This window comes from Danio rerio, chromosome 21 (assembly GCF_052040795.2).
Source record: "Danio rerio strain M-AB ecotype USA chromosome 21, GRCz13ab, whole genome shotgun sequence".
In the NCBI taxonomy this organism is placed as follows: Eukaryota; Metazoa; Chordata; class Actinopteri; order Cypriniformes; family Danionidae; genus Danio; species Danio rerio.
Genome location: NC_141041.1, coordinates 3907954 through 3930000, shown reverse-complemented (window position 1 = coordinate 3930000; position 22047 = coordinate 3907954). Strand labels below are relative to the sequence as shown.

General features: G+C 37.2%; 1 protein-coding gene and 1 long non-coding RNA gene across 13 annotated transcripts in view; one reads left to right on the top strand and one right to left on the bottom strand.

The window, feature by feature from the left end:
* ctif (CBP80/20-dependent translation initiation factor) overlaps positions 1-22047 on the bottom strand; it is a 129957-nt gene that overhangs the window by 28510 nt on the left and 79400 nt on the right. For 9 of the 12 annotated variants that reach the window (XR_015519782.1, XR_015519781.1, XR_015519780.1 and 6 more), the window contains 3 exons: positions 15428-15941; positions 12668-12967; positions 3023-3178 (listed from right to left, as the gene is read on the bottom strand). Coding sequence is in view for 4 of the 12 variants with exons in the window: in XM_087300495.1 (XP_087156621.1) it covers positions 3023-3178; positions 12668-12967; positions 15428-15941 (970 nt within the window). In the remaining 8 variants the exon portion in view is untranslated. Of the gene's footprint in view, positions 1-828; positions 1903-1993; positions 3179-10281; positions 12423-12667; positions 12968-15427; positions 15942-22047 lie in introns of those variants that run through there. The other 3 variants (XM_087300496.1, XM_087300497.1, XR_015519784.1) reach the window with 2 other exon arrangements.
* On the top strand, positions 3381-7474 carry LOC147838701 (uncharacterized). Its single transcript, XR_015519885.1, has 3 exons — positions 3381-4074; positions 4259-5571; positions 6089-7474. It is a non-coding gene; the product is annotated as an uncharacterized LOC147838701 (long non-coding RNA).

Below are 22047 nucleotides of genomic sequence, written 5' to 3'. Positions count from 1 at the left end.
TCTTAATCAGATAAATGAACACTCAGTCTGGTCTAAATCAGTTAAATGAACACTCAGTCTGGTCTGAATCAGTTAAATGAACACTCAGTCTGGTCTTAATCAGTTAAATAAACACTCAGTCTGGTCTGAATCAGTTAAATGAACACTCAGTCTGGTCTGAATCAGTTAAATGAACACTCAGTCTGGTCTTAATCAGATAAATGAACACTCAGTCTGGTCTAAATCAGTTAAATGAACACTCAGTCTGGTCTGAATCAGTTAAATGAACACCCAGTCTGGTCTTAATCAGTTAAATGAACACTCAGTCGGGTCTGAATCAGTTAAATGAACACTCAGTCTGGTCTGAATCAGTTAAATGAACACTCAGTCTGGTCTAAATCAGTTAAATGAACACTCAGTCTGATCTAAATCAGTTAAATGAACACTCAGTCTGGTCTTAATCAGTTAAATAAACACTCAGTCTGGTCTAAATCAGTTAAATGAACACTCAGTCTGATCTAAATCAGTTAAATGAACACTCAGTCTGATCTAAATCAGTTAAATGAACACTCAGTCTGGTCTTAATCAGTTAAATGAACACTCAGTCTGGTCTTAATCAGTTAAATGAACACTCAGTCTGGTCTGAATCAGTTAAATGAACACTCAGTCTGGTCTGAATCAGTTAAATGAACACTCAGTCTGGTCTGAATCAGTTAAATGAACACTCAGTCTGGTCTGAATCAGTTAAATGAACACTCAGTCTGGTCTGAATCAGTTAAATGAACACTCAGTCTGGTCTTAATCAGTTAAATGAACACTCAGTCTGGTCTGAATCAGTTAAATGAACACTCAGTCTGGTCTGAATCAGTTAAATAAACACTCAGTCTGGTCTAAATCAGTTAAATGAACACTCAGTCTGATCTAAATCAGTTAAATGAACACTCAGTCTGATCTAAATCAGTTAAATGAACACTCAGTCTGATCTAAATCAGTTAAATGAACACTCAGTCTGGTCTTAATCAGTTAAATGAACACTCAGTCTGGTCTGAATCAGTTAAATGAACACTCAGTCTGGTCTGAATCAGTTAAATAAACACTCAGTCTGGTCTAAATCAGTTAAATGAACACTCAGTCTGATCTAAATCAGTTAAATGAACACTCAGTCTGGTCTTAATCAGTTAAATGAACACTCAGTCTGGTCTGAATCAGTTAAATGAACACTCAGTCTGATCTAAATCAGGTAAATGAACACTCAGTCTGATGTAAATCAGTTAAATGAACACTCAGTCTGATCTAAATCAGTTAAATGAACACTCAGTCTGGTCTTAATCAGTTAAATGAACACTCAGTCTGGTCTTAATCAGTTAAATGAACACTCAGTCTGGTCTAAATCAGTTAAATGAACACTCAGTCTGGTCTGAATCAGTTAAATAAACACTCAGTCTGGTCTAAATCAGTTAAATGAACACTCAGTCTGGTCTGAATCAGTTAAATGAACACTCAGTCTGGTCTAAATCAGTTAAATGAACACTCAGTCTGGTCGAACACTCAGTCTGGTCTGAATCAGTTAAATGAACACTCAGTCTGGTCTGAATCAGTTAAATGAACACTCAGTCTGGTCTAAATCAGTTAAATGAACACTCAGTCTGGTCTAAATCAGTTAAATGAACACTCAGTCTGGTCTGAATCAGTTAAATGAACACTCAGTCTGATCTGAATCAGTTAAATGAACACTCACTCTGGTTGGATCATTTAAATCAGTGAGTTGTTAACTGGAGAGTCACTCTAGCCAGATCATTTGAATCAAAGAATCATTAACTGAACACTCAATCTGACTGGATAAACTGAATCAGTAAATCATTAACTAGACACTTGGTGTGCCTAGATCATTTGAATCAGTAAGTTGTTAACAGAAGACTCACTCTGGCTGGCTCATTTGAATCAAAAAAGTTAAATGAACCCCTACTCTGGCAGGACTATCTGAATAAGTGAATCATTAACTGGACACTTGCACCGACCAGATCATTTGAATCAGTTGGTTGTTAACTAAAGACTCGCTTCGACTGAATTATCTGAATCAGCAAATCAGTAACTAAAGACTCGCACTGACTAGATTATCTGAATCAGTGAATCATTAACTAAAGACTCACTCTGACTGAATGATCTGAATCAGCGAATCATTAACTGAAGATTCACTCTGACTAGATTATCTGAACTAGTGAATCATTAAATAAAGACTCACTTTGACCAGATTATCTAAATCAGTGAATCATTAACTAAAGACTCACCCTGACAGAATGATCTGAATAAGTGAATCATTAACTAAAGACTCACTCTGACTGGATGATCTGAATAAGTGAATAATCAACTAAAGCCTCATTCCGACTAGATTATCTGAATCAGTGAATCATTAACTAAAGACTCATTTCGACTAGATTATCTGAATCAATGAATAATTAACTAAAAACTCACTCTTACTGAATGATCTGAATCAGTGAATCAATAACTAAAGACTCACTCTGACTGAATTAGCCAAATCAATGAATCAATAACTAAAGACTCACTCTAACTAGATTATCAGAATCAGCGAATCGTTAACTAAAGACTCACTCTGTCTGGATGATCTGAATCAGTTAATCAATAACTAAAGACTCACTCTGACTGGATTAGCCAAATCAGTGAATCAATAACTAAAGACTCACTCTGACTGGATGATCTGAATCAGTCAATCTCTTAAACAAGAATATTTGTACAGTAATGTGTGTGTGTGTGTGTGTGTGTGTTTAACTTTCTTAAGCAAGAGTATTTGTACATTTATGTGTGTAGTGTTTATCTCTCTTAAGCAGGAGTATATGGGGCAGTAGTGTGAGTTGTGTGTCTACCTTCTTTAAACAGGAGTATATGTACACTTGTGTGTGTGTGTGTGTGTGTGTGTGTGTGTGTACCTCTCTTAAGCAGGAGTATATGGGGCAGTAGTGTGAGTTGTGTGTCTACCTTCTTTAAACAGGAGTATATGTACACCTGTGTGTGTGTGTGTGTGTACCTCTCTTAAGCAGGAGTATATGGGGCAGACGAGGACTCTGAAAGGCTCTCCAGCGCTGCTCCTCATGGTGCCGAACACCTCGCAGAGGAACGTGATGAAGCCCAGCCAGTTCTCCACATCCGTCTGCTGGAGTTCCTCACGCCGCTTGAAGTCCATCTGAAACATTTAATCAATACATAACAAATAAAAGCTTCAAAATGCATGTTCATTCTTAAAACAACACACACAAAAAAAACTATACCTAAAACCCAAAGATCAATGTCGGACTCAAACACATGCAACTGTTAGACCAAACAAGGAATAACATGGAGACAATCTCTTTACACAGGCGCACATACATTACTGTTCATTTATTTTTATCGCTGTGTCTGAATGTTGTGTGTATTTGTGTATCTAAGTGTTTGTGTATGTCTGTTCATCTGCGTGTGTGTATTTGTGTGAATCTGAGTGTGTCTGAGCATCTGTGCGAGTCTGTATGTGTATTTGTGAATGTGTTGCTTTGTGTCGAATGAGTGTTTGTGTCTGTTTAATGCCAGTTTATCCCAGTGTGCGTCTGTATTTGTGTATCTGAGTGTGCTTATTTGAGTGTGTGCGTCTGAGTAAGTGTGTGTCTGCGTATTTGTGTGTCTGTTTATTTGTATATCTGAGTGTATGTGTCTGTGTATGCCAGTTTATCTGAGTGTGTATTTGAGTGTGCGTCTATATTTTTGTGTATCTGTGTGTGTTTATTTGAGTGTGTGCGTCTAAGTAAGTGTGTATCTGTATTTGTGTGTGTGTGTGTGTGTGTGTGTCTGTGCAACTCTGAATGTGTGTCTCTGTATTTGTGTATCTGAGTGTATAAGTCTGTGTATGGCAGTTTATCTGAGTGTGTATCTGAGTGTGTGCATCTGAGTAAGTGTGTGTCTGTGTATTTGTGTGTGCCTGTATTTTGTGTGGATCTGAGTGTGTGTCTGTGCGACTTTGTATGTGTGTCTGTGTGTTTGTGTATCTGAGTGTATGTGTCTGTGTATGCCAGTTTATCCGAGTGTGTGTCTGTATTTGTGTATCTGAGTGTGTGCATCTGAGTAAGTGTGTGTCTGTGTATTTGTGTGTGCCTGTATTTTGTGTGGATCTGAGTGTGTGTCTGTGCGACTTTGTATGTGTGTCTGTGTGTTTGTGTATCTGAGTGTATGTGTCTGTGTATGCCAGTTTATCCTAGTGTGTATTTGAGTGTGTGTCTGTATTTGTGTATCTGAGGGTGTTTATTTGAGTGTGTGCATCAGTGTATTTGTGTGTGTCTGTATTTGTGTAGATCTGAGTGTGTGTTTGTGTGTTTGTGTCTGTGCAACTCTGTGTGTCTGTGTATTTGTGTATCTGAGTGTATGTGTCTGTGTATGCCAGTTTATCCGAGTGTGTATTTGAGTGTGTGTCTGTATTTGTGTATCTGAGGGTGTTTATTTGAGTGTGTGCATCAGTGTATTTGTGTGTGTCTGTATTTGTGTAGATCTGAGTGTGTGTTTGTGTGTTTGTGTCTGTGCAACTCTGTGTGTCTGTGTATTTGTGTATCTGAGTGTATGTGTTTGTGTCTGCCAGTTTATCTGAGTGTGTGTGTTTGAGTAACTGTGCGTTTATTTGAGTGTCTGCATTTGTGTGGATCTGAGTGTGTGTCTGTGTACTTGTGAATGCGTGTCTGTGTGTCTATGTGTATTTGTCTGTGTATGCCAGTCTATCCGAGTGTGTATCTGAGTGTGTTTATTTGAGCGTGTGCATTTGTGTGCGTCTGAGTATAAATGTGCGTCAGTGTATTTGTGTGTGTCTGCATTTGTGTGGATCCGAGTGTGTGTCTATGTGTATGTGTCTGTGTATGCCAGTTTATCCGAGTGTGTGTTTGAGTGTGTGTCTGTATTTGTGTATCTGTGTGTGTTTATTTGAGTGTGTGTGTGTCTGTGTGCATCTGAGTGGGTGTGTGTCTGTATTTGTGTGCATCTGAGAGTGCGTCTGTGTATTTGTGTGTGTGTGTGTGTCTGAGCATCTCTGCGAGCCTTTATATGTATTTATGAATGTGTGTCTGTGTTCAAGCATGTGTCTGTATTTGTGTATCTGTGTGTGTTTGTGTGCATCTGAGTGTGTCTGTGTATTCGTGTCAATGTATATGTGCTTATTGGATTGTGTGTATTTGAGTCTGTATTTGTGTGCATCTGAGTGTGTGTGTGTGTGTGTGTTTGTTTTTGTGTGTCCATGTATGCATATTTTTGTGCATCTGATTGTGTATATGTGTGTGTGTGTGTATTGTGTATGCTTTTTGGAGTGTGTGTTTGTGTGCATGTCTGTTAGTGTATTTGTGTGTGTCTGAGTATTTGTGCGACTGCATGTGTGTTTGCGAACGTGTTGCTGAGTGTGTGTATTTGTTTATCTGAGTGTTTGTGTCTTTCTATGTGTGATTATCTGAGTGTGTGTGCATCTGAGAGAGTGTGTATGTATTTGTATATGAGTGTTTGTGTATGTCTGTGTGACTATTTTGTGTGTGTGTTTGTGACTGTGTAGGTGTGTTTATCCGAGTGTGTGTGTGTGTGTATTTATGCCTAAGCATCTGTAAGACTCGGTGTGTGTATTTGTGAATGTGTTGCACTGTCTGTGTGTGCATGACTATATGTGAGTGTATGTCTGTGTGATTATTTTGTGTGTGTGTGTGTTTGTGACTGTGTAGGTGTGTTTATCCGAGTGTGTGTGTGTGTGTTTGTGCGCTTCTTAGTGTGTTTGTGTGCGTTTATGCCTAAGCATCTGTAAGACTCGGTGTGTGTATTTGTGAGTGTGTTGCACTGTCTGTGTGTGCATGACTATATGTGAGTGTATGTCTGTGTGATTATTTTGTGTGTGTGTGTGTGTGTTTGTGACTGTGTAGGTGTGTTTATCCGAGTGTGTGTTTGTGGGCTTCTTAGTGTGTTTGTGTGTGTTTATGCCTAAGCATCTGTAAGACTCGGTGTGTGTATTTGTGAGTGTGTTGCACTGTCTGTGTGTGCATGACTATATGTGAGTGTATGTCTGTGTGATTATTTTGTGTGTGTGTGTGTGTTTGTGACTGCGTAGGTGTGTTTATCCGAGTGTGTGTTTGTGGGCTTCTTAGTGTGTTTGTGTGTGTTTATGCCTAAGCATCTGTAAGACTCGGTGTGTGTATTTGTGAGTGTGTTGCACTGTCTGTGTGTGCATGACTATATGTTAGTGTATGTCTGTGTGATTATTTTGTGTGTGTGTGTGTGTTTGTGACTGTGTAGGTGTGTTTATCCGAGTGTGTGTGTGTGTTTGTGCGCTTCTTAGTGTGTTTGTGTGTGTTTATGCCTAAGCATCTGTAAGACTCGGTGTGTGTATTTGTGAATGTGTTGCACTGTCTGTCTGTGTGTGCATGACTATATGTGAGTGTGTATGTGTACATGTGAGTGTTTGTGTCTGTCTGTGTGATTATCTGTGTGTGTGTGTGTGAGGATTTTAAATGAGCAGAGTCAGTCGCGTCCCCTCGCTGGGGTCAGAGACTCTTCATCTGTGTTATATAATCCCTTCAGATTGAAAGCGTCTGCTTGAGCGTCAGATGCTGAAGAGAACAGGTTTATATGAGGACAGACTGATGATTCATCAACACACACACGCACACGAACACACACAGAAGATGCAGACGCACATCACAGACACAGGAGAAGATGCTTTTATTCAGCAACAACGCATTCAATTACTCAAGCCTCATTTATAAAGATGATCTCAGGTAAATGCTGCTCTTCTGAACTCTACATTCATCTGTGAATCCTGAAAACTGTAATGCGCCAGCGTTTCTGCAAAAGCTTCAAGCAGCACAAATGTTTTCAAATTAATAATCAGAATTATCAACATCAGTACATTATCCAAATCAGTATATGATGGCTCGTTTTCACTGACTGGTGCAGTACGGTACGGTTCGGGTTGGTACGGGTCACCTTAATCGGGCATGCGTTTCCACTATACCCTTTTGGTGGGCGTGGTGTAAGACAGAAAGTGTCAGTCGCATTCTCAATCGAGGAAATGTCTACAGTAAAGCTGCACGGGTCATTCACAAATCATATTAAAAGCACTTCTCACAAAACAGATGCTTTACACAAATAAATACTTCTGTATAAATGTTAATTACTAACTTTTCTATAGACCTTTTTCATGGCTGCTGCATGGAGGGCGCCATAGCGACCTGCGTCTTCCGGTAGAATGCTAAAAACTTCCGTTCACAGCGTGTACAACTGGTAGTTTGCGCTCCAAAAATGGGTTTCAATAATGTTTTTAATGGATAACAGAGTGTTTTTGTGACACACAACTTAGAAATGTGTCTGTTAAAGCCGTTATAATCTGTCCCGTGTGGTTCAAGCGCGTCAGAAATACGAGACAAACGTTCTCAAAGAGAGAGAGAGAGAGAGAGAGAGAGAGAGAGAGAGAGAGAGAGAGAGAGAGAGAGAGAGAGAGAGAGAGAGAGAGAGAGAGAGAGAGAGAGAGAGAGAGAGAGAGAGAGAGAGAGTAAATATTTGACACCATTGTAAAGCCAGTCCTGCTGTATGGCTGTGAACTCTGGGGACCCACATTTAAATTAAACTATGAATCTTGGGAAAAAAACTCCAGTTGAAATCTTTCATCTGGAGTTTTGCAAAAACATCCTCGGAGTTCACAGAAGCACACCTAGCCTTGGTTGCAGAGCAGAACTAGGCAGGTTCCCTCTGCTCTCAGAAATCCAGAAGAGAGCAGGGAAGTTCTGGCTCCATCTGTCAGACTCCAGCCCAGAGAGCTACCATCAGCAAGCCCTCATATATAGAAATGCACATCCGGGCAGCGACCCCATGCACTATCTGGTGGGAAAACACCAACTAAATTCACAAACCCTGTCCCAACATATAAAGACTAAAGAAATAGAAAAGATTACCCAGGAGGATTATAAACTCAATTGGCAAAATAAAGTACAACAAATAAAAAAGTTAGCGTGCTTCAACCAGATTAAACCTGGTTATGAACTGGCCCCGTATCTGACCAACATTAAGAGCCCCGGTCAGAGAAAGCTGATGAGCCGGTACCATCTGAGTGGACACAGTCTGAGTGTGGAGACGGGCCGACACAAGCGCAGCTGGAGGAGCCCAGAGCTCAGACTGTGTCTACACTGCCCTGCTGGAGTTGTGGAGGATGAGCTGCATTTCCTCACTCAATGCAGCAAATATCAGAGCATCAGAGAAGCTTACTTCACACAAATGTCTCTGATTCTACCACAATTCCAGCACACCACAAACACGGAGAAACTCCATTATATTTTGGGAGAAAATGAAAAGTGTCTCCACCTAGCAGCACAGTACGTGTCCTCATGCCACCATATGAGAGAAAAAGGCTGAACCCCCTCATCCCTTACTAAAGCTCTCTGTCCTTACCATTTATTATTACTTTTTTTAATCTTTTTTTTATTAACTTGTTTATTGTGACAACATATATGTATAATATAACGATATGTATATGTGTTTGTTTATTATTACTTATATTTCTTTTATCTATATGAATGTTCTGTATTTTGTTATTGCTTTGGCAACATTGTGATTTGTTTTACAGTCATGCCAATAAAGCTCTTTGAATTTGAGAGAGAGAGAGAGAGAGAGAGAGAGAGAGAGAGATAGAGAGAGAGCAAACCAGAGTACTGGCATGAAACTTAACAGGTATGAAAGTCGAGCAATTTACAAAAATGAGCAATAAAAGTCTGTTATTGATCCTCTGCTGGCTGATTTGCTGTTCATTCTAATCGCGAGCAGTTTGTGTTTCATTTCATGTGTTGTTTTTACCACGGTTTGTGTTTTTCGGTCATTTCGAAATGACACTAGCCTATATTTTCACTTTGTCACAGTTATTAAATCAGTGTGTCAGTGGCACAGTACAGGCTACGTGTGTGTGTGTCAAACATTTTGGTGAACTACATTAGTTTGGGCTGGTTATATATTTGAAATAAAGAGAAACTGTTGACTTTAGCGATGACGAGGCTTCATTTAAACTGCAGAAGATGCCGTCTGACAACGAGGGGAAAATGTCTAACAGCAGCTGTTTTTCATCCTATTAGATCGCATTTCTTTAAATGATCAGTCCAGGAGATGCTGCTGATGGACAACAGTATTAGCTCAAAGAGATTAAAAGCAGGTAAAATAGATTAAAACTATCGTTTCAAAGCTGTCCAAATGTGACTGTTTACACGCATCAGCTGCTGACCGGAAGTTCTTCGCATTCTCCTTGCGCATACATGCAAAGCATAATGGGTAATTTTGCGTTCCAAGATAAAGGTCTATAGACAGGAGTTGATTATAACTGCAGATCAATGCCAGTGCAAAATAGCCTACAGTAACGTCTGTAATTATATAAAATAAATAAATAAATGAACATATATGAACACATACAGCCCCTTACAGTCTCCGATATGTGACCAACTACAGAAAAACTACACACATCGCAGGGAGTGCGTTTCCGAAAACCACCGTTAGCCAACTAAGGTCGCAAGTTCCGTCACTACAAACATAGTTCGTTGATTTGGCGTTTCTGAAATCCATCGTTTTAACAAACGTTCGCAAACTGCATCGCAAACTTGTACACTTGCAACTACATCTGTTGTTACTGTAGAAACATAGTTCCTGGCTGTGTTTCTTTTCCCAGTTATCCCCCTATGCTCTATTCCTTTTGAACGTTCCAACATTTTTTGAATGATTAATTAAAACTAGCTTTAAAAATAATGCAATTGCTTTCAACGTTTTTTTTTTTTACAGGTCAGTTTTAGCTAATATTCAGCTTGACAATTGATCTCCCTTTGTAGTGCACTCCCTTATCGGGCTCATACCAAAAGCCTACGAGTTACAAGCGGAAATCTCCAAAGTTTGTGAAAACAAAAAACATAGGATTTGTAAAATGCTTTAAATTTATAGTAGCCTACTGTATATAATTTGTACAAAACAAAACAATTTAAGTTAAGCATCATTATGGACGTTTTACATTATAACTAGCATAGTTCACATGACTGAAACTACGGTTTTGGAAAACACTCGTCACTACTTCATTCTTTTCCCAAATGATGCATTGTACTCTGGTAATTCAGCAACAAGTTATGTCATCGTTTGGGAAACACATCCCAGATTAGCATTTTAATTCATCAAACCATCCTCTACTGTTTTCTTCTTGTTTTTACAACAGTATAAAAGTGTGCATTACTTTCATAACCTTTGTGTGATCTTTGGAGTTATGAGGAAAAACTGCAACCAGGATTTCCGTTCCAAATGAGAATGATTTAATGGTGACAGAACTTCGGTCTGAGCCGGCTTTTAACAGTGAATTTACTAACTCCTCATTTCTAAACAAGGTGATAACATTCAGGCCCGAAAGTCCCTGCAGTCCAATGAGGAAACACTGAGCTGAATGAATAAATGAGTCACATCCTCAAATACTTCAGAAAAAGAGGAAGAGCAGAAACAGAGAGACCGCAGACGACAAAACAGGAACCAAGGAGTGGTTTTCGACAGGTGGAAGAACCACTTTCCGTAAAATCCTGCAATCTGATTGGTCCTTGCCAATCATTAGTGTCCGCCCATTTTTTCCAGAAGTATTTGACATGTTCGTATTATATTCAATAGGCTTTAACACAAACACGAAGCTGCAAAATCACAACATTACAAACTTCAAATCAAAAACAACACTGTGAACTATTCTATTAATAAGGATGAGAACTACAATCCCATGAGGCACTGCGAACAGCACAGTTTATTTAAAGCTGTTCAAACTGTATTTCAGGTTTATTGCTAAATACGTGTATATACGTGAACATTAAAGTATTTTGAGAGTGTTGACAGTTAATTATGGTATTTGTGGTGTTACATGGTTGATTTTCAGCAAAGCATCATGGGTAATGTAGTTTTCATTAGACTTTTTAAAGAAATAAACTTTTGTTTTTGAACCAAACATGAAGCTACGAGATCTCAACATTGCAAGCTTCAAATTGAAAGCTCGTCAAAAATTCAACACTGTGAACTTCAATTAATAAGGGGGAGAACTACAATCCCACAATGCACTGCAAACAGCACTATTCATTTAAAGCTGTTCAATTGTTGACTACTGTATTTCAGGTTTATTGCTAAATACGTGTATATACCTGAACATTAAAGTATTTTGAGAGTGTGATGACAGTTATTAATGGCATTTGTTTTGTTATTTGGTGGATTTAGCAAAGAATCATGGGTAATGTAGTTTTTATTGGGCTTTTTAAAAGAATTAAACTTTTGTTTTGTTTTTGAACCACACACAAAGCTACGAGATCCCAACATTACAAGCTTCAAATTGAAAGCTTGTCAAAATTTCAACACCATAAACTTCTATTAAAAAGGAAAAGAACTACAATCCCATAATGCACTGCGGAGAGTACTATTCATTTAAAGCTGTTCAAATGTTGACTATACTGTATTTCAGGTTTTTTGCTAAATACTTGCATATACATGAGTATCAAAGTATTTTAAGAGTGTATTGAGAGTTAATAGTAGAATTTGTGGCTTTACATGGTGGATTTTCAGCAAAGGATCATGGGTAATGTAGTTTTCAATAAACTTTTTAAAAGAAAAACTTTTGTTTTGTTTTTGAACCAAACATGAAGCTACGAGATCCCAACATTACAAGCTTCGAATTGAAAGCTCGTTAAAAATTCAACACTGTCAACTACAATCCCACGATGCACTGCAAACAGCGCTGTTCATTTAAAGCTGTTCAAATGTTGACTATACTGTATTTCAGGTTTATTGCTAAATGTGTATATACATGAACATTTAAGTATTTTAAGAGTGTATTAAGAGTTGATTGTGGAATTTGTGGCGCTTTAGGGTGGATTTTCAGCAAAGCATCATGGGTAATGTAGTTTTCAAAAGCCTTTTTAAAAGACATTAAACTTTTGTTTTGTTTTTGAACCAAACTCGAAGCTACAAGATCACATTACAAACTTCAAGTTGAAAACAGGTCAAAAATACAACACTGAACTATTAATAAAGGAGAGAACTACAACCCCATGATGCACTGTGACAACACTATTCTTTTATTATGGTTCAGATGTACTTCAGGTTCATTGCTAAATATTTGTATAAACATGAGCATTAAAGCATTTTAAGAGTGTACAGAGAGTTGGTTGTGGCATTTGTGGTGTTATATAGGACTGGGTGGAGCTTTATGGTGTGCTTTGACACTCATTGGTGGAATCTCAGCAGAGCATCATGGGTAATGTAGTTTTTCCTGCACGAATGTCACTATTAAAAGGATTTTTTACCCAAAAAACAAAAATTGTCTCATTATTTATTCTCTATCATAACCTTTATGAATTTCTTTCTTCTGTTGAACACAAGATATTTTGAAGAATGTTGGTTCCCGTTGCCTTGCAAAGTAAGAAAAAAATACTATGGAGGTCAATGGGTACCAGGCACAAGCAAATAAAAAAAACATACTTTAATTTGTGATTATCAGAACAAAATAAACTCAAACTTTTTTTGAGCAACAGAAGGGTGAGTAAATGATTTCAATTTTTAATTTGACCTGTTTCTTTATCTAATTTCTAAAAATACGGTAAATTAAGCTAGTTTGACTACTTAAAAAAATAGTGATAGTTTGTTTGGTTCTCACCTGTAACATGTTGAGTAGGAGTGAGCGGAATTTGGTTCCCTCCACCATGAACAGAGCCATCTTGTCGCAGAGTTTGGCAGCGGTGGCGGCAAAGCTCCGGTCGCTGACCGCCTTGCGGTAAATGGTCTGCACGATCTGGCTGAGCGTCTCCTCGGATTCGGCTGAGTTCTGCGCCTCCTCCATGAAGCTGGTGAGCTGCGCCTCCACACCGCTGCTGTTATTCCTCATGCTGTTCAGGATCTCTAATAATCGGTCCATTCGGCTGCGCTGAGGGCCGGCCGTCGCCACGGGAACCTCCTCCTGCCATTCAGAGAAGAGTCAACATCAGCACTGACGAATAGCATGTGTGCTTTCATTCTACAAACTCGCACTTACATCATTCTTTCATCTATCACGTCCATCCATTTAATTAAATCATCCATTCACCCTTCCATTTGATTTACAATTCATCCTTCTTTTATTCATTAGTCGTTAATTATATTTCACTCCATCCATCCATCCATCCATCTGTTTTCAATCCATCCTTCAGTGCATCATGTTTCTCTTCAATTTATCCACTACCCATCCATTCATTGAATTCATCTATCCATCCATTCTTTCATCCTATTCAACCATCATTCATTTAATAATGTCTATCCATCTATCTTCTTTCATTTTATCTAACTATAATTCATCCATCCATTCTATCATGTCCATCCATCCATGTTTCATTTCTTCCATCCATCTGTTTTCAATCAATCCTTCAGTGCATCATGTTTCTTTTCAATTTATCCACCATCCATCCATCCATATAATTGATTTATCCATCCATCCATCCATTCAACCCAACCATTCACTAAATGAATTCATCCAACATCCATCCATCCATCCATCCATCTATATAATTGATCCATCCAACATCCATCCATCCATCCATCCATCTATATAATTGATCCATCCATCCATCCATCCATCCATCCATCCATCCATCCATCCATCCAACAAAACCAATCACTGAATTCATCAATCAATCCATCTATCCATTCAACTTCTTTCATTCTATCCAATTATTCATTCATTCATGTCCATCCATCCATTTTTCATTCTATACATCCGTTTTCAATCAATCCTTCAGTGCATCATGTTTCTTTTTAATGTATCCACCATTCATCCATCCTTTCTTATAATTAATTAATCCATCCATTCATCCATCCACCCAACATAACCATTCACTGAAATCAAACCATCCATCCATCCATCCATCCATTCATTCATCCATCCAACAAAACCATTCACTGAATTCATCCATCAATCCATCCATTCAATAAATCCAACAAAACCATTCACTGAATTCATCCATCCATCCATGAATCCATCCATTCATCCATCTTTCATTCTATCCAATCATCATTCTTTCATTCCTTCATTCATTCTATCATGTCCGTCCATCCATCCATCCATGTTTCATTCAATCCATCCTTCAGTGCATCATCTTTCTCTTTTCAATTTATCCACCATCCATTAATTTAATTGATTCATCCATCCATCCATTCTACGCTATCATTCACTGAATTTATCCATCCATTCATCCATCTTTTTTCATTCTATCCAATCATCATTCATTCATTCATTCATATATTCTACCGTGTCTATCCATCCATTTTTTTCATATCAATTATTCATTGACCTTCATTGACTTGAATTATTCATTATTCATCCTTTCATTCGTTTTACAATCCATCCTTCAGTGCATCATGTTTCCTTTTAATTTATCCACCATGCATCCATTCATTGAATTCATCCATCCATCCTCTTTCATTCTGTCCAACCATCATTCATTTATTCATTCATTCTATCATGCCCATCCATCCATTCTTTCATCCTAATCAACTATCATTCATTCAATAATCTTCATCCATTCATTTACTTTAATTTTATCTATCATTCATCCATCCATTCTATCATGTCCATCCATCCATGTTTCATTCTATCCATCCATCTGTTTTCAATCCATCCTTCAGTGCATCATGTTTCTTTTCAATTTATCCACCATCCATCCATTCATATAATTGATTCATCCATTCATCCATTCAACCCAACCATTCACTGATGTCATCCATACATCCATCCATCCATACAACCCAACCAACCATTTACTGAATTCATCCATCCATCCATCTATCCATCTACTTTTATTCTATCCAATCATTCATTCATTCCCATCCTATCCATTCATCCATCCATCTTACATTCATTCATAATTTCATTCAAAAGATCCCTCAATCCATTCATTGGTTTTCAATCTATCCATCCTTCAGTTTATAATTTTTCTTTTAATTTATCCACCATCTGTCCATCCATGCCTCTATCCATTCAATTAATTAATTCATCCACCCATCCATTCATCTTCTTTCATTCTATCCAACCACCATTAATTCTATCATGTTCATCCATACATACAAATCAATCACCCATCCACTATCTTTTCATTCAATTTACAGTTCATGTATTCATTCTATCATCATTCATTCAATCTATCCATTCTTCTATACAATTTTCAATCTATCATTCTATCCATCTTTCTACCCATCCTCCTACTCAGTCAATTAACCATTCATCCATACAGTCATTCTTTTATTGAAAAAAAACTGCTCTTCTTCTAGCTAAAATAAAACAAATCAGACTTTCTCCAGAAGAAAAAACATTATAGGAAATACTGTGAAAAATTCCTTGCTTTGTTAATCATCACTTGGGGAAAAAATATAATATCTCAACAATCACCTTCTCTTTCAATCTCCTCCTCAGTCTCTCTTTGGACGACTGCAGTAAGCAGATCTTCCCGCTCTCCGTTTTCTCCTCCTGCTTGTCTTCTTTCTTCTTCTCCTCCTCTTTCGGCTCATCCTTTACTCCTCTCTCCGTGTGGATCTCCGGCTCCTCCTGTTTTACATTCTCTGTCTCTTTGGTATTGCGTGTGGGGCCCCTGTCAGCCCCTGAAGGTCCTTGACTGAAACAGTTGGTCTGGTGTTTTGGGTTTTGATGCCAGCGGCGGTTCTGGCTGTATCCGTGATGAGGGCCGATTTGTCGCACACCTTGATTTTGCTGGCCCTGGTAACCCCGCCCACTTTGTTTCAAGCCAGCTCCTGATTGGTGGTCTGAGTTGGGCTGTTGCGTCTGATTGGTCGTCTGATTCTGCTGCGACGGCGATAGTCCTTGTTGTTGCTGCTGTTGAGGATTTGGAGATTTCCCACCAGCCCCTCCTCCTCCTCCTCCTCCTCCAGGCAGGCGTTGCTGTTTCCTATAAAAACAACAACAATAAAAGGAGCCTGTTGAATGACAATGTCAATGTCAATTGTTACAGTATGTCAATTAAAACGTTGCTTTGATGTTCTGAGGTGTTTTGGGTGTTTGCAGGCATTGTTACGTTGTTGGCAGGTATTGTTAGGTGTTTGATGGACTGGTAATGTTCAAAGCAGTAGTTAAGGGTGTTATGGGAAACTTTGGATTGCAAATAAAATAAAATACAGAATGGAATAAAATAAAATAAAAAACAGAATAAAATAAGATAAATTGTAAAAAAAAAAAAAAGAATAAAATAAAAATGAATAAATAACTAAAATAAAAAACAGAAACATATAAATACTAAAGACACAATAAAAACGATTATAAAATAAAATAAAACAGAATAAAATAAAAACAGAATAAAATAAAATAAATTAAAAAAACACAAATTAAAATAAAATAAAAAACTGAATAAAATAAAATACTAAAATACAATAAAAAACAGAATAAAATAAAATAAAAAAATGAAAATAAAATAAAAACAACAAAATAAAATGCAAAAATATATTAAAAAACAGAATAAAATAAAATACTAAAATACAATAAAAACAAAATAAAATAAAAAACAGAAAATAAAATAGAAACATAAAATAAAATAAAAACAGAATAAAATCAAATAAAAACAGAACAAAATAAAATAAAAAAACCAAATAAATAAAAACAAAACAGAATAAAATTAAATAAAAACAGAATAAAATAAAACACTACTACTAAAAGACTAAAATAAAATAAAAACCGAATAAAACAAATGAAATAAAACAGAATAGAACAGAATAAAAAAAGAATAGAATAAAATAAATTAAATAAAAAAATAAAGCAACAGAATATCAAAATATGAAAATAAAAAGCAAGAGTAAAATAAAATTTAAAAATAAATAAAAAACTGAATAAAATAAAATAAAACAGAATAAAATAAAACAATAAAAAAATTAAATAAAATAGATAGAAAATAAAACATAAAAACAAAATAAAACCTGAATAAAAAACGAATAAAATAAAACAGAATAGAATAAAACAAAAAATAGAATAGAATAAAACAGAACAAAATAAAATAAATAAAACAGAACAGAATAAAAAAAGAATAAAACAGAACAAAATAAAATAAAGTTTATAAAACAAAATTGAATAGAATAGAATAAAAAAGAAAATAATAAAATAGAACAAAATAATATAAAACACAACACAAACTGATAAACTAATTAATTAATTATTATATGACTAATGCCTACAATTAATTTTATGAATGTTCTAAGAAATTAAATAAATAAATAAATAAATACAATGAATACGAAATAAATGCACAAAAATAAACCAAAAAATAAAAGTAGAGAATTACAAAAATACCTAAATATATAAGTGAATGTAAACATTGAAGTAAATAAAGGCATTAAAAATGCAGTAATATAATTAATAAAGCAAAGAAATTAATTCTCAATAACATACAAACGCATGCATAAATGCAATACAAAAAAGAACAATCAACAAAAAAGTAAAACATATAAAAAATAAATAAATAAGAAATAATACAAAGATTGAAACAAACAAAGCATAATATCCAAAAATAAATACACATATGCATGCATGAATGAATTAATCAAACGAAAAATTTAAATCATAAATCAAATACATACAAATGCATAAATAAAAACTAAAAGAAGACAAAGACATGAAAATACAGTATAAGTAATGCATGAATAAATGAGTAAAAGAATTAATTCAGATTGATCCTGGATGCAAGTCGATAAACACACAATGAACAACTTAATATTATATGCCCCATTTCCTAAATTAAGAATGATGAACAGAACTATAACAAGACAGCTTTACTCACTTCAGTAAAATAAATCCATGTGACATGAGCATTTAAAGCGGCAGATGACTGAATATTTCCATGATTAAAACATGTGGATGCCTACACAGAATTGTTTCTGGTGTTAACAGCGATGATGGACCAATGATAACTAGCCAATCACGATGTGTTAATGTGTGTGTGTAACGATTTCCTGCAGATGTGAGTCAACTGTTAAACATGTTTGCACCAGACTGATGGATGATCCAACTAGCACTGGATTATGAGCTTTACAGTGTGTACATTACGTGAGTACATATACATACTGTACACGTGCGGTGTGTGTGTGTGTGTCTGCATGCAATAACATCAGTCTGTTGGCATGCATCATTAAAGGGTCTCAACCCCACCCCCCCATCTCAGCTGGGTGTTTTCACACCTCTAGTTTGAAGTCAGGAAAGTGGCTGAGTTCAGCTTTGTTTAGGTGGGAGTGTCCAGTGGCAAAAGAGGGAAGGGTTTGCATGAAAAGGGGAGTTTCAGTACGAACACGCGCTGATTTTCAAAGGCAACACAAATACAGACGGCAATGGTTTGATTAAGATGTTTACATTCGGACAGCAGCATTTACAGCGGAACCTTTAGTTCATAATATTGTAGTGATATTAACTGTAAACTGAGTAACTGGATGCTGGAAATTAAGTTTTGCATCACATAAATGAATATCATTCTCCTAAAAATGTACATGAAAATAGGTATTTTAAATTGCAGATATATTTCACAATATTGCTGTATTTTTAGACGCTTTCTTAGTGAGCGTGAGCCTTTCAGCAGCTTTAAACACATGATCACTCTCGTAAACATCTATATTTTAGAATTACGGTTGCTGCAGGAATGAAGACGGGAAACTGTGTGGAGGTTTAACACACGTAAAGCCTGAAGAATGAGAAGGTCATGAGCTCCACATCTTCATCTCCGTCTGTCATTCAGCACACTGGCCCGAAATAAACCTGGAGCTGTCAGAGTGTTTTACACAGCACTGAATGCCACACTTTACAACCCTTCAGAGGTGAAGTGTGTTAATGACCACTGGTGGACATCTTCAGCTCTCAAGTGCTCACTGCGTGTTTCTTATGCCTAGTTCAGACTGCGTGATTTTAGCCCCGATTTTGGCTCGCCGACATGTTTTGAGAAATCGCCGACAAATGCCTGAAATCACAGGCAAATCGTTGCTCGTGCACGTGAGTGACAATCACACAGTATGAACCTTCAAAGACGCGATCTGAGAGAATCGCCGATGAGTCGCTGATGCCTGTGAGATATTTGGCATGCTGAATATCTGGAGCTGTCGCCGATTCAAATCATGCCGTGTGAATTGAGTTTGACTGAAAATAACATCAGCGATCGCCTACAGCCAATGAGAGAGCAGCTTTCACTTGTGTGTGCGTGTGTGTGTATACCTGCTGCAGGCCAGCGGGAGGCTGGGGGAGAAGTTAAAAGCACTCGTTTTAGGTTTATTTGGACCCACGAAAGGGAGGAAAACTGGTGGAGGTTTGACAGGACTCAGGAGCAACCGTGTCTGTTTGACGTTTCATACAGAAAGAAATTAGTTTATTATCAACGTTGAGGAGAAATTGCCAATTCCCTTTAAACTCAGGTGAGCAAACATGTACATGTTCTACCCCATTAAAGGCTTCTTTCTCATTATGTAGTTAATAACAAAAGATATACGACGTGTTTTTGGCTGTGAGACGTAGTTTGGACGAAGTTGTCGGCGATTCTTCCTATAGTAAAGTCATGCAATGTGAAAGTCCCTGTCGCCGAACCATCTTGCAGTGTAAACAAAGCAGCGACGAAACGCCAGCCCAGATAGTCAAGCAGTGTGAAAACATCTGTGACACGACTACTCTGAAAATCATGCAGTCTGAACTCGGCATAAGGCCCTGTTTACACTAGTGCGTTTTAGTTTTAAAACGGCGTTTTAGAATGTAAATGATCCGCTTCCACACTCGCGTTTTACCCAGCGTTTCTGAACCGCTCTCCATCCACACCAAAACGCTGAAAACGCACATCACGTGACCACACACACACTCACAGGCAAGCGCTGCAGCATTTCTACCCAGATGAGAGCTGTGCTGGTCGGACTGCTCATCAAGCATCTCCCGCTGGATCTAATCTCACTATATTTGCTAACCTGACATTTAATTAATCTCGTTGTCTTTATCTAACGACATATTCCCCGACTTTGGTCTTTTGAATCGATTACTTGTTCACAGGTAACGTGTTTTGGCTGAGCGCCTCTCTGCCTCTTTAAGCTATTTTTTTTCGATAGTCTACAGAACAAACCATCGTTATACAATAACTTGCCTAATTACCCTAACCTGCCTAATTACCCTAATTAACCTAGTTAAGCCTTTAAATATCACTTTAAGCTGTATAGAAGTGTGTTGAAAAATATAAAGTAAATATTATTTACTGTCATCATGACAAAGATAAAATAAATCAGTTATTAGAAATAGTTTTTTTTAAAACTATTATGCTTAGAAATGTGCTGAAACAATCTTCCCTCCATTAAACAGAAATTGGGGAAAAAAAATAAACAGGGGCGCTAATAAATCTGACTTCAACTGTATATCATTTATTTTTCTTAACACAAACTGCATGAGCTCTATTATTCTGCATGAGGGTGATATTAGATTAGATCAGATTAGATTCAACTTTATTGTCATTACACATGTACAAGTACAATGCAACGAAATGCAGTTTAGGTCTAACCAGCAGTGCAATAGCAGCAAGTGCAGGATACAGGCATAAGTTATAAAGTGCAGTTATAGAAAAACTATGGTAATATTTACAGATGGATGTACTATGAACATTATATACAGGTTGGATTAGCTATTAACAGATTTACAATATATGAATATATGTGCAGGTTGCTATTAATAATCAGCAGTGTGCAGATAAATAAGCATGATTACAAGTGTATATGTAACAATATATGAATATATGTACAGGTTGCTATTAATAATCAGTAGTATGCATCATCAGTAATAATCATCATATGCTGTATGCTGAAATTAACGCCAAAAAAAACAAATACAAACAAAAAATATAAATAGAATAACTTCACTGATAAAGTATGCAGCTAAAGGCTGATTTATAGTTCTGCGTCAAACGCCGCCGTATGTTACGGCGCTGACGCATAGCCCTTCGCCGTGGCCGTCGGCGTCGCTGACGTGCACCTCTCAAAAAATGTAACTACACGTCGCAACAACGCATAGCGCAATCTCTGTGATTGGTCGGCTTGGTAGCACTGACGAGTCTGGGCGGGACCGAGAAGCGCACGAATGGTGTGAGCCAATGGAGCGATTGTTTACAAGTGTGGAGTACCGTGAAGGAGCTCCGGATGGAAAGTTTTGTTTTGTGTTTACCTCATAGTTAAAGTTGCTGCACGTCCGCCGGTTCCTGCCTCAAAATAAGCGAGTTTGAGCCACTTGTACATTCAGGAAGTGATCAGGAAAAGCAAAACAGCAGCGAAGAAACTCGACACAGAGGAACATTTACACCTCACTGCCAACTAGCGTTTAGGAAGTGTTAATGCAGACCAACAGAGACAGCGCGCAGAAGTATAAATGCACAGCCACGCACGTTGCATGCGCTGTGGGTTACGCCGGTCACCTGACGCAGAAGTATAAACCAGGCTTTAGCCAACATAAGACGCAGTTTCATCAAGTTAATTGGTTTGGTCAAGGTGAACACTTTACAAACTCCTTTAAAAAGTTTAGAAAGTACATCTTAACTTTGCTAAAGTGCAAATCTCAGAACAGAACAGAAGAAAAGAGCGAGCTGAAAAGAAAAGCTCTGAAGGAAAGTTGAGTTTGGTGAAGATTCTGATGAAGGCCTTGAACGAGTTTCTGAAGAGAATCAATGCAAAGAATAGCAGAATGGCAGGACGGTCGAGGACACAACGGCCAGAAAATGTCTTGAATGTCAGATGTAATTTTTGAATTCAAAACGGGGTTTATTAAATTATTATTCTGCAACATCGTGTCTGCCCTCTCTGAAAATACACTTTTTTTTTTACTCTTAACGTCAAAACAACCCACTGATTGAAGATTTAGCAATGGCATTTTGCTCAGAGAAGTTATAAACACACACACACACACACACCCACGCACACACAAAAAAAAAAAACAAGCGTAGATCAACATTAATCTACTAAATGGTGCAACAAATTACAAGCTACTTGGCTGCATTCACACCGCTTGGTTCAATT